The sequence below is a fragment of the Trichoplusia ni genome, chromosome 1, assembly GCF_003590095.1.
Source record: "Trichoplusia ni isolate ovarian cell line Hi5 chromosome 1, tn1, whole genome shotgun sequence".
Taxonomy (NCBI): Eukaryota; Metazoa; Arthropoda; class Insecta; order Lepidoptera; family Noctuidae; genus Trichoplusia; species Trichoplusia ni.
Genome location: NC_039478.1, coordinates 13,110,405 through 13,126,559, shown reverse-complemented (window position 1 = coordinate 13,126,559; position 16,155 = coordinate 13,110,405). Strand labels below are relative to the sequence as shown.

General features: G+C 40.1%; 1 protein-coding gene across 1 annotated transcript; it reads right to left on the bottom strand.

Annotated features, from left to right (window-relative positions):
• Nucleotides 1-292: 292 nt before the first annotated feature.
• On the bottom strand, nt 293-7,656 carry LOC113500543 (O-acyltransferase like protein-like). Its single transcript, XM_026881375.1, has 13 exons — nt 7,374-7,656; nt 5,046-5,188; nt 4,605-4,932; nt 3,809-3,920; nt 3,375-3,462; nt 3,058-3,258; nt 3,017-3,024; nt 2,764-2,949; nt 2,323-2,502; nt 1,815-1,965; nt 1,395-1,572; nt 945-1,087; nt 293-574 (listed from the first exon to the last, which is right to left on the bottom strand). Exons 1-13 carry the CDS (start codon nt 7,435-7,437, stop codon nt 467-469), a joined length of 1,890 nt encoding a protein of 629 aa, XP_026737176.1. The 5' UTR covers nt 7,438-7,656; the 3' UTR covers nt 293-466.
• Nucleotides 7,657-16,155: the final 8,499 nt, after the last annotated feature.

Sequence of the window (16,155 nt, the reverse complement as noted above, 5' to 3'; positions counted from 1 at the left end):
ACAATGTTTATGTTTACCTAACCAACCATTTCCAATCCTTAGCGGACACACGTATGTACTTATAATGTTAATTAATAGGAATCTCAATACAAAATACATTTAAAGTAGGTATTTCTATAAAATGCATCTCACCTTCCATTTTCAACCGACTTAAAAAAGGAGAAGGTTCTCAATTCGTCGGTATTTTTTTATTTGTTATCTCAGAACTTGATGAACCGATTCTGATGATTTTTATCTAGTTTGAAAATCGAAAATTTCATAAAGTTTTGGGTCAACTATTTTTATTTGAAGTCGGTTGTAGGTTTCTGTTTTTTTTTTATTATTTTAAATGCTAAAGGATAAAAGTGAACATGTTATATTCCAGATAATTCCACTTAAAAATGCTTTAAGTTTACATAATTTCTATAATTTGAGCACGGTCAATTTCACTTAGTGAACAGTTTCAGTAAAGCCAGCTGTGATGACGTCACATGATGAGCGCCGTCACGAACCTCTGCGCCGGCATCTCCACCATGACGGTGAGCGGGATCCCGATCAGGTACGAGAAGCAGGTCGTCGCCAGCCACTCCATTGTCTGCAGACAAAAGGGAGAATAGATAGGTTCAAGATAAAGAAGGAAAATGCGACGCAAATCTTGGAAAACAAGGAAGTCTATATCTACGGTCAGTTTACAAATATTAGCGAATATGCAATATAGAGGGCACTCAGACTATCTGAGATGCTATCAAAGGATCACGAGGATAATCTATGAAAGTGAAATCAGGTTCCTCTGAAAATGTACTAGAGAAAACTAGACCTGGTGACCACCGCTTACAATATGACTTGCAAATGTGAAACCGAGACACACTACACAGCGTAGAACGGCATTTTTCTCCCACATCGACGGAAGTCTTTAGCGGTAGGCGTTCTGACGTCCAATATTAGTCTCTGAATAGTGCACGTACCACGGAGAGCAGGGAGGAGTGCACGGGCTGGTGGCGCGCCGCGGCGATGCCCATGTTGACGCACCAGTGCACGGCCAGCACCGCCAGCGACATGCGCCCCATCACCTGCCAGCCGCGCCACGAGAATATCTGCTTCTGCCAGCCTGCACAACGCATAAGGAAAATGTATTGAGTCGTAAAATATGTTTTAATCACATTTAAATTACTGGCGAAATATGAATAGAGGTTCTGCAGATGAAATCACCGAACATTTTGAAATGCAAGTCCCGACTAATTCAAATAATTGGTGTATTCATTAAGATTAAAATCAGTTATACTTTCATATTTTAAGGTAATTCCATTACTATTTTGGCAATGAGTTTTAAATAGTTAAAAAAATATATGGTGGTAATGATAAGTATTTAGTCAGAGCTAAGCTTATTTCTTTCAATAACAGTAAGGAGCATTCACCTTCCAGTCCATTGAACATGCCTAGGAGTATGATTCCGCTGAGACAGGAGAGCAGGGGCCGCTCGAGCGCCACGTAGCCGGCCACGAACCAGGGCGCGGAGTACGCGCGCAGCCAGTGCCCTGACAGGATCCACGCCACTATCGCCACCGGAGCCACGTGGTAAGGCAGCTTCAGCCACTGTTCGTAAGATAAATTACTTTATAATCAACGCAATGTAACTTAAAACTCGGAACTCCATTGCCGAAATAAGTTTGACTATTGATTTTCGTTTTGACATCTTCTTGAATTTGCATCTTTACAGCAAATGCAATGGAAGCATATGATGTTGCTTACAACATTGAAAAACATAAAACTTTCAATGGATATTTTCTTTTATAATCCATCACGGAAGAATCTTTCATCACGCCAAGAACACTCACTTTATACGAGGACACCTTGACTCCAGCTTCCTGTAGCTCAAAGTGCAGGAATGCAAAGAACAGCCCCATGAGGCAGGGCGGCAGGCTGCCCCACGGCGCCTCGTACAGCCGCGAGAACGACGGCAGGCCGCGGTACATCCTGCTTAGGGGGCTGGGGGTATGGCAGACATGATGATTCTTTAAAAAAAGTAAATCTTTAAGAATGAGACATAAACATAAGCTAGGATTGGCTAATTATGACGACGACGGTCGAGTGGCGAACGCACCGGTTTCCAGGTCCCGCTAGCTCTGAGGTCCCGGGTTCGATCCCCGGTCGGGTCAATGTAGAAATTCACATTTCTACATTGTCTCGGGTCTGGGTGTTTGTGGTACCTTCGTTGTATCTGAATCCCATAACACAAGTGCTTTAGCAACTTACTTTGGGTTCAGAACAATGTATGTGATGTTGTCCGCATTTATTTATTTATTAAATATTTATTTATGAAGTTGCACGTTAATATGTCAATACCCCGGATAAGCGATGAACATGAGCGACTTCCAATCGAAGGCATATGCGAGGAGGCCGTTGAGCAGACACGAGGCGGCGACGAGGCTGGCCAACACCAGCAACGCGCGCTCCCGCCGCGAGGACAGGTACACCGTCAGCATGGCCGCCAGTATGTACAGCTGCATGTCCACCGCCAAGAACCTGATGAAGTACAAGTCAAGGTTAAAAGTGTGTTAAGATATTGATGAACTTTGAACTGTATAGCACTTAAACGAACTTAAACTTGAATGTCGCATATTGAACTAGAACCTTCCGTTATATTCAAAGGCTGATATTGTAATCTGTCACATTTTTACTATTTGGATTTACGAGTATCTTGCAACTCCACAAACTAATGTGATAGTAACAGGTCCAGTGGATTCTGCCAAGACTCTGTTATTGTTAAGTTCTACGTCGACTCACCAGGTCTGCACGAGACAGATATCCTCGGGGTCGATGAGGTTGTTGAGATAGAACGCGTGAGTCCAGAACTTCCTGCGGCAGGCTGCGCTCTCGGCGCCCACCGCCGCCGGCCAAAGCGGGCTCGCCCCCGCGCTCGCCCACCACGTGGCCGCATACCCCACCACTAGCAAGTACACTGGGGATATCCTGCAAAATACGATAACACACAATAGGTAATGTAAGTTTGTATATTCAAATTAGACGAGGTATGTACTTCTGTCGCTGCCTTGCTGGTGACTGCGCTTTTCCCGATTATCGTTTATATTGAATGTCTAATTGTATGACGGACCTGACAATTCTCTTGATGGTGATGTATGGCAGCATCCGGAAGGAGAGCCTCTGCACCTTGGAGTAAAGCAGCAGGTTGTAGGCGAGCAGAAAGTTGGAGAGCATGATGAACACCTGCACCACCGACGTGCCGTTCAGGAACAACATCAGCAGCGGGTGGTGAGACATCTGCAGAAGATATCAAATACTTAGAATACAAGGTTGATATGAAACTATTTGATATCAGCTCAAACCCAAAATATATTGGGTATTCAGGACATGTTTATGTTAGTAATGAATCGCACCTGTTCAATCCAACGCGGGTTGGAGATGTAGAGCGCGACTTGTACGCAGCCGCTGTGCGCCGCTATGATCAGCACCAACAGGAGCACTCTGCGGGAGTTTATTCAGGTTGTTAGCACTTTTCCGTAAGCCTTCTTTCTTCTCTTCTCTCACACATAATAACACTTCTCACAGAAGTACGAAGAACAGGTTGTCGGTCTTTTATTTGAATAACATTGTATACTGTAATCAACGCTTTCGAAATTGTGCTCATCATCAATCATCCACGGCCCTTGTCCTCCCACTGCTGGGCATAGGCCTCACATTTCTCGTGATAATTTCTAAGTACCTGTGCCCCATCAGAGACCTTGACTATAATTTAATTGTACTACCCTAGTTGAAAATGAAAGACGACCTCAGATAGGCTATATGTTGTTGTTAATATGTACGTGTGTACCTGACACCCTGCACGGGGGAGAGCGCGGAGATGCGTGGGTCACAGTCCTCGTAGCTCGCAGTCAGTCGCCGCCAGTTGCTGCGCATTGACCACGCCGACAACGCGGCGAACTCTGTATACACATCAAATAATACATGCCTATACATTGATACAACTATTTTTTTCTGAATTCGTCATGAAAGATTTTTTTAACACTACATACAAATTTTCATATTTGCAATTATAATAATTATTATTATTTAGTTGGGTATCATACGTTATGTAATAATGTTGAGCACCAGTAACTAAGGTGCGTGTTAACCATACGTGACTAATTGAGGAAGGCTTTATGTATAATAATATATATTTAATTGAAATTAGCATTATTTACACTATGTTGAGATTAGCATAATGTGCCTACTTTGCAAGTCCAATAATGTAAAGATAGTGGTCTATCTGAGGTGTCCCGTCGAGAGGCTTTAGATGGTTATAAGTTAAAAGCATGAAGTGGAACTATGAGGTATTGCGACTAGTGCTGCCTATGTGCAACGTAGTGTAGTAGGTATCAAGATGTTTAAAGAAAACAAATCAAACTATTGAAATCATTGATGCTATTATATTCGTCACCCTATAGCAATGGATGCTGCTATTTACTGTACTGTTATTTTTACCATAAAGTACATACATATATTACGTATCCTTCTATGGCAAAAAGCAAAATGCATGATTGCGATCCAGATTGATAATGTATCAAGATGACTGAAGGTCTATGCGATACCTGTCTCATGTCTGCCTATCTGAAATATGTTTGACTTACTTTTGTCATTGCCATCTGTTAGCAAATCGTATGCAGTTCCGATGACATTCATAGCGAGCAGAGCGGCGACCACGAGGAGGAAGAGTTTCTGCGGCTCGTCCATGGGTTCGGAGGAGTGTTGCGCGGCGTACTCCTGCGCGTGCGTGCGGCAGTAGCGCAGCATGTGCAGCGTGAGGCGCAGCGCGTGGCGGCGCGCGCGCAGCCCGGCGCAGCGCGAGAAGCGGCGCGACGCGTTGCGCTCGCCCGCCAGCGCGGGGCAGCGCGAGCTCACGCAGTAGCCGCGGTGAAGCTCAGTGCGGTTGAAGTGGTGCACGTCCTCGGAGTACTCCTGCGAGACCACACCAGACGATATTAGTAAAAAGGATTAAATGAGGTCACGAGGGAATGAGGGATTAAGTGAGGACATTTTGATGCTATTAACTTTGAAGCTAGTTTGAAGACCTTAAGCATGTTGTAGACAGGACTGGGCTCGCTGAGCGGCGCGATGTGGAAGGAGCCGAGGCAGTAGAGGCCGCCGGGCCGCGCCAGGCAGCTGCTGTAGTCGTCCAGGTGGAACAGCCGCGGGAACTGGCTGTACTGCTCGTCTGGAACCATGGAGGGGGGGGGGAGGGTTAAAAATCTGACTCTTTTGTTAACATGATTTATTTAATTAGTCATATCAATGATCCGGACACCGTTTACGTCAATAGTCACCCAGTTTGTCACAGTGTAGCTTAATGATAGTGAGTGTAGCATTTGCGATTGCGAGTGTTGTCGAAACCTATAATAACTGATCTACGGACAGAGTATTCTAGAAAATAATATTTGTGCTGTGGATTAGTTAACGCACGCTTGCTCTCGATAGAGCTCGCCTCTCAAGGTTGCCAGTTCGATGCCCGCAAGATGAAAGTCTATAGCCAAATTGTATTACTTATGCAGGGTGAAGTGGGGAAGTACTGGTTAGCGTTGCCAATGTATAAGCTGCTATAGGAAAAACCATACAAATTACAACCTTCTTTAAAAAAAGGGAATTTCCCAAAAGCTTAACACTACTTGAACAATGGTACAAGCGGTTCTAACCTAAATCTGTTTACATAATCGTGAATGTTAAGACCGAGGTCTGATCCTAAGAGTTTCGGCCGATAGTAGCTATAAACGACTTATTGATATTCGAAGGTGTTTTATTTATTTATGTAATAATTTTTTAAGATAATGATATTATTTTTAATGGCCTAAAGCTGTACCTTATAAGTTGTCCTCAATCACATATCTCTAATATAATATTACTAGCGACCCATCCCTGCCTTCGCACGGGAGCAGTACAAATATACGCTACATAATTTGTTTGACTTTCTTTATTTTGATAAGGATTCATACCATCGCTGCATCGTAATAAAAACACTTTGGAATAAACGTTTGAAAATTGAATACTTATCGTAGATGTCGTATTTATTTTGATAAGGATTCATACCATCTCAACAAAAACAGTTTTGTTTTGAAATAAAATTATTAGGCCAAAAAATGGTTATGGTAAGTCAACTTTAAAAGATAAACATATGCTGTCTGAGACTTTTTTGTAGATATTTTTTTGGTGTACAATATTGTAGAACATTATTTTTATGTAGCTTTAGTTCTTCTGACTAATATGGTGTGTCCGTAACCCAGTTTCTTGAACATTAGTAACAATAACATTGTTTCCTATGCATAAATTGATGTGAATTATAATTATTACGAAAGAATATTAGTTGCTTCTTTACGCAAAAAAAAAATGGTACTTATTTATTCGATGGTTTATTTATGTACCCAGCTAAATACGAAATATCTGGCGACAAGTCAAGTTTGAAAATCGCGGAGATATAAAGGTAAATATCTGATTTATATAGCCTTGGTACACCTATGTTTCTGATTAGTATGTTCGTTTTTATAATTAAGGTAAATGATTTTCAAACTTGAATCTACGGGAAATATAATGCAATTGGGGAACAGAATCGTATGTAAAGACAAGAATCCTGATCCACAAAATTCTGATTGATGTGTGTCTGATTCATATGGTAAAAGTATCTTATTAATCAGAATATCACACAAATTATTAATTATTAATTAAATTTTAATCTTCGTTTTTAAATTATAGTACACGCAAATGCCGCTAGTGCTATCTAAGGAAGAAAAAAGGGAGAAGAAGAAAATAGCAGCCTATTTTGAAGAGTCATTTCATGCTTTGATTGACTAGATTTATATGATAAGCATCGTGTGCAATTACTGTAATTTCAATAAATAATTGACTGATTATACTTACTAGAATTTCATTTCCATCCCTAATTATGATACATATCTCACAGATTTTGATTCATCTGGCCCCAATATTTTTAAGTGAATTATCTCGGACACCATTTAATCAAAAAGTGTGCCTTTTGCAGACATTGTATCTTAGGTTATCATCTTACGGAAAAAAATGTTTTAGAAGCTTAAATGTGAAAAAAATAAGGCCATATGAATTAGACAAAGAAGAAACGGAGAAACACTCATTACTATATTAAAAAAAAAACGACCCCCGCACGAAAGATCCAAATCCTTATGTCACGGGGGGCTTTCAAAAACATTCGAGTCCCGTGCACAAAGACACCCATCGCACAAACGTTTGTCCTACTCGGGGATCGAACACGCTACACTTCGCGCTCAGTAGGTTTTGCATGGTGACCCTTACCACTGGGCTATCCGTACAGTAACTAATTATCAATATGACGGCTGTGGAATGTTGAACAATCGTAGGTATTACTATAGCGCACTCACCGGTGACGTCCCGCGCATGCGCCAGCGCCGGCGCCAGCACCAGCAGCAGCAGCACTCCCTCCATCTCACTCACAGTTCAGTCTCTCTCTCCAGAGTATATCTCTTTTAACTCAAACACTTGCTTTCTCCCACACTTATACGATTCTATGAAGCTTTTGTATGACCCTTTACTATAATTTGAGACATAATATTTTCTTTTTTACAGTTGGTCTCCTCTGCAGTTTACTTCAAGTAGTTTTTCTTCGTGTATTTATGTTTTTTTTATTACAACCACAAAAGTGTATATAAAAGAAAATAAAGATTAAAAGTATTTTTGATTTCTGCCTATAGAACTTTAATTAATTGCTTTAAAAAGCAAAAAATACGTTAAAATTGAATAGAAAACAAATACTCAATAATAAATATCCCTTTTCACTTTTGATATAAATCACTTGTATTATTTTAATTTAGATGTCAGTAAACAAATAAACAAGTATGTTGGGCACGTCTCTTGTGTGCGGCTGCGCGACATGTTATATGGGGCGTGCGCAGGCGCAGCACAACATCAGCTCTCCGGCTCAATGTCACTGCCACTCCGCCGAGGCACAGGGGCCAGAGAACAACAACGGCCGGTGACCTGCGTCGGTAGAGACATCCTTCCTGTTGCCAGTAGGGTCAAGACATCAAAGCTGCACTGATTATGGTGCCATATTTCTTTTGAGGCTTTAGCGAATACCTATTTTCAAGAAATATCTCTAATGTTAGATCCTGTGTTTCTCAAAGGTTCTCCAGAGTGCGGCAGATGCTGCTGGCGTCGCTGCGCCCAGATCGCGGATCGGGAGAGTAGCGACGCATAATTTACGAGTAATGAAATAAAGCTTTGCAGCCTGTCTCTCTGCCCCTTGTTATGTAGATAACTACACAACTTACAACACTCCGTTGTTTTTGCGTCGGGGGTTAAAAAAAGCTTCAGGCTTAGCTGTCGAACTTATTCAGTATGAGCGGTTTCTGGGAAAACTTTACTACTTGATTGGTAACTAACTTAATTGAATTTATTATTTGAAATGCCATGAGACAGTCAGTATTGCTGATTCGTCGTCATTAAGCAGTCGTATTATTAAATATGTATTAAGATTATGTAGCAATGCCAAGTATTCGTAGACAAGTGCGTGTGGTTATGTAACGCGTGTCTGTTAAAGCCTGTTTACACACGGTTTGCTCAACTCTATGTTTTGTAAACGATCCGAAATATTGCAATGATATTAATAGCTCAGTGATCGAGATGACTGGTTTCTAACTCAAGGTCAGGGTTTGCTAGATGTTGGTTACAACTGTGGTGTGAAAGACACTGGTTTGTAAGCCTGGTTCATCTATCATAGACATCATAAATAAATTATTGACTTTCTTTTCAGCCCAGATGCTTCAAAAACAGGCCGTGTAAAAATAGTTTTAGAAGAAACGTATTTAGCGATGCGTTGTTTACACGGCGATCTCTCTCTTTCTCTGGCTGTGTTAGTCTTGCCATTCATCTTAATTCCTAAAGGAACAGCTATGTCCGAGCACACCCCACTCAAACTAAACAAATAACATGATTTTTGTATTCTACAATTAGTTATTCATATCGGACGTGTGTTGACAGAATCTCTCACATTACCCACTCGCAGTAACCTTGAGAGCAATGCGCTGCAGTTGTATTTGCATAACTCGCACATATGTAGGAAACATTCTACAACATTACGGTAAGGAGTTATGGACCGCCCTTATCAAGAACAGTCAGAGTAATGGCAGTAATGACGCGCCGTCTCACAACCTAACTGCACCCATGCTTCTACTTAATTACTAAGTAATTTATTATAAATACGTTAATATGTAGTTGCTTATTTATAGATTTTGGAGCGAAAATCGTGATGACAAATTAACTGGTCAAGTGCGAATCGTACTATGACCGTAATAAGTTAGTTAACCTATTTATTAATTGTGCGAGCAGAAATACATTACCTGTGGAAATTTCAACAGTCTATCTATCACAGTTCATGATGTACAGCATGGTGCCGGACGGACAGAGAGCTTCTAGAGAGTAATAGTGTTTTGTTTTTGCACTTTGGCTATGGAACTATGAAATTCTATCAAGTCTTATTCAGTAAATAACTTACTTTTCTCCTACAATTCTTCGAACATTCTAGATTGATAGTAACTTATTGATTGCCCATTTTGGGTTTTCTACCTTCAACTATTTGGCAAAGTCGAGGTCTTGACTAGATTAGTAAATGTCCAAATTAGTCCAATCGTAGTACCCAGCGGAGGCGAGTAGCATCAAGGCAAAGCCGAATAAGCAGGTGCATCTAGGGAAATACCGCTCCAAGCTACCAAGAAATCTAAAATGCACTAAAATGGGAATCAATAAAATTGTATAATCCCGCATACAATACTCCCTTACCTGAGCCGCGAGTCTCAGTAGGCGTGAGTAAGCCGGCAATGGATCGTGTCAAGGCGTCTGTTTATCGGGCAGACGTCAGGGTGTGGGCGGGGTGCTCGGTCGAGGTCACTGTTATATCATGACTGTCATCGTTTTCGTTGAACTTGTTATCATATACCTACATAATTCATATCTCAATAACATACATAGGAAGAGCAAACTTTGTAAGCATTTCTTTTATTCTACTATTAATGTGAATTGCTTACGAGAATAATGTGGAACTACGCCTATTAAATAAAAACACATTTGCCCTAAGGAATTCGATGTTACTATTGCGGGGTTTTTAACACCATTGAAGGTAAACGCACAAAGATATACAGCTTTCATGGATCACACAAATGTTTATCCTATGTGGGGTTGCGCAGTGCAGTGCACGTCGCATGTCGGTTTGAACTGGTGACCTTAACCACTCAGCTATCTATGTAAAATAGAGTTGTTGTGTTTAGTCGGTGGAAGTCCGACATATCCCCTCGCATGGGTTGAAGGCATTAGAGTTTCACCCCGGAAAAAAAAGGATGAATTCACCTTTAGTCCTGTTTAGCTCACTGCTGGGCATATGTCTCTCTATGTTTAGCCCACTCACTCCATTTGCCAGTCTCTTTCCTCCTACTCCTGCCATGTTTTATATCCGGCCGTCACATCGTTGGCTAATATATCCTGGTTCACGCCGTCCCTAACTGTAAGAGCCACGTTATCTCCTTCCAGTCATAAACTCAGTGAACATGTAACTTTCCATTTTTCCTGTTTGTCCTTATACGGTCTAGCACATACTTACCCAAGTACCTACATTAAAGTAATTGTTTGATAACATCTAGTAGAATATACTCCGTGTAGTATTATAACACTTCTTAAATTAGGTCCTCTTTGTGACTCCCTCAATTAAAATGAACAACCCATAAATGTTTTACTGCTTATTTGATTATTCCCTTAATTAATTTTTGCACATACAATGTGCGTGACACGAAATGCTGTTGACTCCTGCTGTAAGGAATTTAACTTTTTTTGTAGCGGTGGGTATCACAAACATTAAAGGCACATGTACAAAGATACCCAGATTTAAAGAAGCATTCGTGGATCACAAAAACGCTGGTCCTACGCGGAGATTATGCCCTCGTTACTTCGCGCACACTGGGTTTGGCCCGGTGACCTTAACCGCCCGTCGCTATAGGCGAAATCACTGATTCACTGCCATTGAATTATCTAAGAGTCATAAAATACCAAAATAATAAAATAATTCACATAGTATCTAGTCCGAGGGCACTTCCGAATCGGTCTCCAGTGAGGTCTGTCAACAATCACAACCTATTTGGTAACAGATCCTTGTCGATGCGAATATGTCAGTTAGATCATCGATACTTTACGGAAAGTGGAAGTTACGACTTGTGGCTCAACACAGGAAACGCCCGACCCCGATATACATATTAATTGGATCCAATAACAGTCGTCTATACATGCGAACGATGAAGTTAATTCAATTATTTAATGTAATAGTAAGAATTTAATGTTATAATGCCTGATTAAGTACGAGTCGGCACTGAGGGTTTCGAACAAATAGGCTGAAAAAACAAAAATCGGTCGGGTGAGAACAAATTTGAGGGACCCACAAATTCATGTGGCACCCTATGAATTTACGAAAACTGATAGTTAACCTCGATCTTTATTTTTGGTATTTATTAACTTAACGTCAACAGAAATAGATACGCCTTCTGTAACAACTATTTCACCTTAGCAAATAAAACACAATCGGAACCACATTTTAAAATTTCCTTCGTATATATTATGATTTTTTTCTCGTTAACAATATATTATCCTTTCCCGGACATGATCTTCAATGATTTTGATTCCCTATAATGTCACATTTGACGTCCACAAGGTAACTTAAATACAAACCACCGCCGGCACTAAACTCGGGGAAATGTTACCGCTGACATATTTACTGCGACCGTTATGTTAAGTGGACAGCTTTCGCTCTCCCGATCAGATCTTCCTTATTGGATGTAAATGTTGACCACATCTTCATAATAATTTATTAAAATCCTGGTCTAAAGAACACGTTTAAATAGGTTTATGAAATTGAAAAAATACAGAGAATCACACATCACTTATGTGAATAGTTAATGAATATATTTTTTATCTTCTATGCTAATTAAATCTACCTTTTATGCTAATTAATTTGACTTGGATAATATTTTAATTAACTGTAGGCACAAAGACTTATAAAAAATATTCGCTAAGCGTTTAAAAAAAAAGTAAATGTATAACGAAACAGTGTTTTGTTATTTGTGGAAGAAAACGTCAAAACGTGAACTGAAATTGTCAATCCTGTTCAAATTATTTCACATTCTGTCTTTATCCGAAATATGTATAATGAGTCATTATTAACGGCGTCGTTACACATTAACTTACTCAATGTTTAACCCCTTCCATAGAAACTTACTTGGGCCCCAATTCTGCTGTTAACAATGGCCGATGAATCAATTAAATTTGGCTTAAAATGACGATTTTCGTATTCTCTTAAGCATTTTTCTACACAATAATTGGAAATTTTGTACGGGATATACAAGGTCAATACAATTAACTACCAATTATTGTATTCGCAAAATGCTTAAGAGAATAGAAATAATTTCATATTTAATCCAATTGCCATTCATTCATCGGCCATTGTATTTAGCAGAAACGGGGCACTGATTTTTAACATGGTGCAATACTGCGTTATTCCACTTATTGCTATTCCACATTGTGTAGGCGCTTCCTAATTCTTTTCGTAAATCGTACATCAGCTGCTCGCGTTTTTTTGTTTTTTTTTTCTGTATGTAATAATAAAATGAATAAGCCTCTCGGCATGAGTCGTTATCTCCCCACGGGAATTACGCAATACCTGAGAGAACATTTATGTGTGTCTAAATACAAATAAAAAAATGCATCTGAAGGTCTATGCAGCTTATAATTATTACTTACCTAAACTGGCTGACAAAAGAGGGGTCGCTAGAGCTATTACTTCGGGGGTGAAAATGCCTGATAGCGTAAAAACGAGGCAACCCGCTCCAGGTCCGTTTCTTCCATAGAAGTTATCTCGTATCTCATATAAAAAAATACTATTATTTGTAAATTACATGAAACATGCGCTTACACAATCGCGGTACTAAACTAGTATTATGTAAGTGCCACTTTCCTTCTATAGATAACTGCTCCTATTTATTTATACTAGGAAATCATCTTGCGCCGCCTGTTTTTACAAGTCAGTACAGGCGTTAGTTAATTTTTATTTCTGGCTATTGAAGAGAATTACTTACTCAAAGAATCATGCAGTTCTTGCAAGAGTAAAATGAGTTTTACAATCGTAATAAATAAATAAGTATTCCTTTGTTTATAAGAGATCTATGCGACAAACCTCCTTGCCTGGAATAGTACATATTTTAAGTTGCATAGTAGGCCGATACTGTCATATCAATGACCAAACACACTCACATGCGAGTATAAACGTTAGTGATGTTAAATGTGTGGTGATAAGGAAGCGTGTCGGCTGACGTAACGCCTGTGATGTAACCGCCAGCCCTCCACCAGCCAGTGACCAGCTGGAGCCGCAGATATGCCGGCAGGATGTTACAAAACTATACTAAGGTGATTAACATCAGTCTTATGAGAAATATGTTCTAGCAGACTTCGGCTTTTGTTTTTTTATGTTATCAAGGAATCCCTGTGTCGCGGGGGTTTTAAAACATTCAAGTCAAATGCACAACGACATCCCTACAAATGCTTGTTCTATGCGGGAATCCAACAGCCCGTGCAAGTGAGTTGGTTGTGATTTGTATCACTCCACTATTCGTGCAATTCTTAATGTTTTTTTTTATTTGTATTCTTCTAATATTTCTGAATCGGTAAATGTAGAGAGTAGATAACTTATACTCTCCACGCCCACGTTACACAAAGAACTAACTATGAAGAAACTCAGGGCTCCTTAAGAATTTAGAAACCTGGCTTGATCTAGGCTATGCCACGTAATGCCTGCCGACCTGCAGTCCTGTCCTCGCAGCTTTCTGAACAAGTGACATAACACTAAATGCTGCATTACTACTTCAAGTTTTACTGCCTATTATGTTAGTACTAGCCATAGCAGTTATTTCGTGATCACAAAACGGTTCAATTAACAAACTTATTCGTAATTATTATCATTGTAAGTATATTTGTTTAGCGGATGCTGTGCGTCGACCTCTTTTTGTTTGAAGATACTGCTTTCCTGTCATATTTACGAGTGTAATCACAAACACATTTGATAAGCGTATTACAACATCGAACATAATATTGTGAACCTTGAAAAAAAAGTTGTAATACCACGCAACAGTTTGATAACGATTTGACGGAAATTACCAAAGTGCAGCGATATCTCATGTGTGATGCTGTGGGGTCGGGGACCCGTGATAACGGTCCGGGGGCGGGAGGGCCGCAGGGCCGTGCAGGGCCCTGGTGTCCGCGAGGGCCGCGATGCCGGCGCCCGGCCCGGCCGCAGCGGTTGCACACGGCCCGTGCTTAGTAGAGCGCGGTAATAGGTCATTGGTGCTCAACTGTTGACGCGCCACTATCGAAACCCACTAAAGTTGGTCAGCGTTTAGGATTACATACAGCATAGGTAGGTAATTAGTGAAGGTAGCAAAGTTTAGGTGGTAATGGAAAAACCTGACAAAGGCTGTTCGAAACTTTTTCAGCAAACCCAATGTCTTATATTATCAGATGAGTAAATTGTCTTCTTAGTTCTCGAATACCTAAACTTTGCTACACTGCAGTCATATTATGATCTTTTACAAGCGCATACAGGAACTTATGTCGTACGGAGGCACTTCCTGTTAATTATTTAAAGCAACTACATCATTGCATCTTAGATGTATCAAATCTAGATTCACGAGTGTACAAACTCTCTTTCATTTGTTTTGACAGGTGTGACCTGACATTGTAATTATAATAATAGTATTATGTTATGGCGGAGCGACCTGCGCGGGGGGAGGGGGGTGCGTGTGTGAGACAGCGTGCCCTGCAGTACTCACGTCTCGCCGGTCTCAGAGGCGAGTGTTTTGTAAACAAACAGCGCTGCGTAACGGTAACAACGAAACGAAAATAATTAATATGTGGTTTTATGTAATACATGTTGATTATTATTTTAATTGTAGTTATGCGGCAATGCTTATCATTCGACTTCATCGTGTAAACTGTTGCAGGACAATGGAATGTGGAAATAAATCGAATGTGTTACATCCGTATTAATCATCGACCTTCGTACTATTTAGTATGCACTCTACAAGCTATGACAGATATCCAACCCACAAAGAAAATAGATATACCTAACCGATAACATGTTTTTTTTTGGAAATCTTTTTATTTCCTTTTGTAGGACTTGGCAATCAGCCCATGTTCACCATGTCATCATATACGAGTTGACACTGTTGTCAATGTCAGTACATCGTACACAAGACCTAGACGATATCAGCGCTGCGCCGGCATGCCGCACGGCGCGCGGCGCGCCGCCGGCCGCAGAGTCGCGCGGCGTATACAAAGCACATTCTATACTATTCTATCATTAATCGATTCACGTCTGTTAAACCCGCCACAACGCAGGGCTGGCCACTACATATTTAGGCACCTTCTATTATTACTACAACCCGTTAAACAATTTCATATCTCTCTTCACAAGCTATTGAACTCATAACATTGAGTTCACGGAAAACTACTGGAAGGTTTTACAGATTTATTTCTCCAAACGCTGACTTTTGTGGTTGTTTAAATCAACAGTATTATAATAATTATAATATATGTATTAGTTATTAGTAAATTGTCTGTCATGGTTTGTCTTCATATTAATAACAGAAGAAGTGTGATGTGCGTCATATGATGGTGACTTCTGTTTATTTATTTATTTATACTTGATTGCACATAAATACACACTTGGATATAAGACATAGTATGTTCTTGAAAGTTCATGTACAAAGGCGAGCTTAATCCAGAGTTGGGTTCTCTAACAGCAAGCCTTAGAGTGATAGAGAGATTTGTTTTAGAAGGAAATCAAAATAGCGCAACAGTATTTGAAAAAGAAAAATAATATACTAATTTAAAACTACACTGAAGTTTCAAACAAAATAAAATACATACCTACATATAATATATATATGTATTGATAAGTAAATACAAGTCATGTTGATAGGAAATATTCCATGGGCTTTCGCGAATAGTGTGAGGAACAGAATTCCAAAGCCTCACAGGGCGCACGGTGAACGATCTATCATAATGACTCGAAGCATGAGGAGGGACACGTAGGAGATGAGGGGAAGAAGAACGACC

What these genes read in the sequence shown, in the direction of transcription:
- LOC113500543 (XM_026881375.1), bottom strand. Translation starts at nt 7,437, where the DNA reads ATGGAGGGAGTGCTGCTGCTGCTGGTGCTGGCGCCGGCGCTGGCGCAT. An exon ending in CTGTCTACAACATGCTTAAG is followed by an intron (nt 4,933 to 5,045) that starts GTCTTCAAACTA and finishes GTGGTCTCGCAG; the next exon opens with GAGTACTCCGAGGACGTGCA. An exon ending in ACTCCTCCCTGCTCTCCGTG is followed by an intron (nt 575 to 944) that starts GTACGTGCACTA and finishes TTTTGTCTGCAG; the next exon opens with ACAATGGAGTGGCTGGCGAC.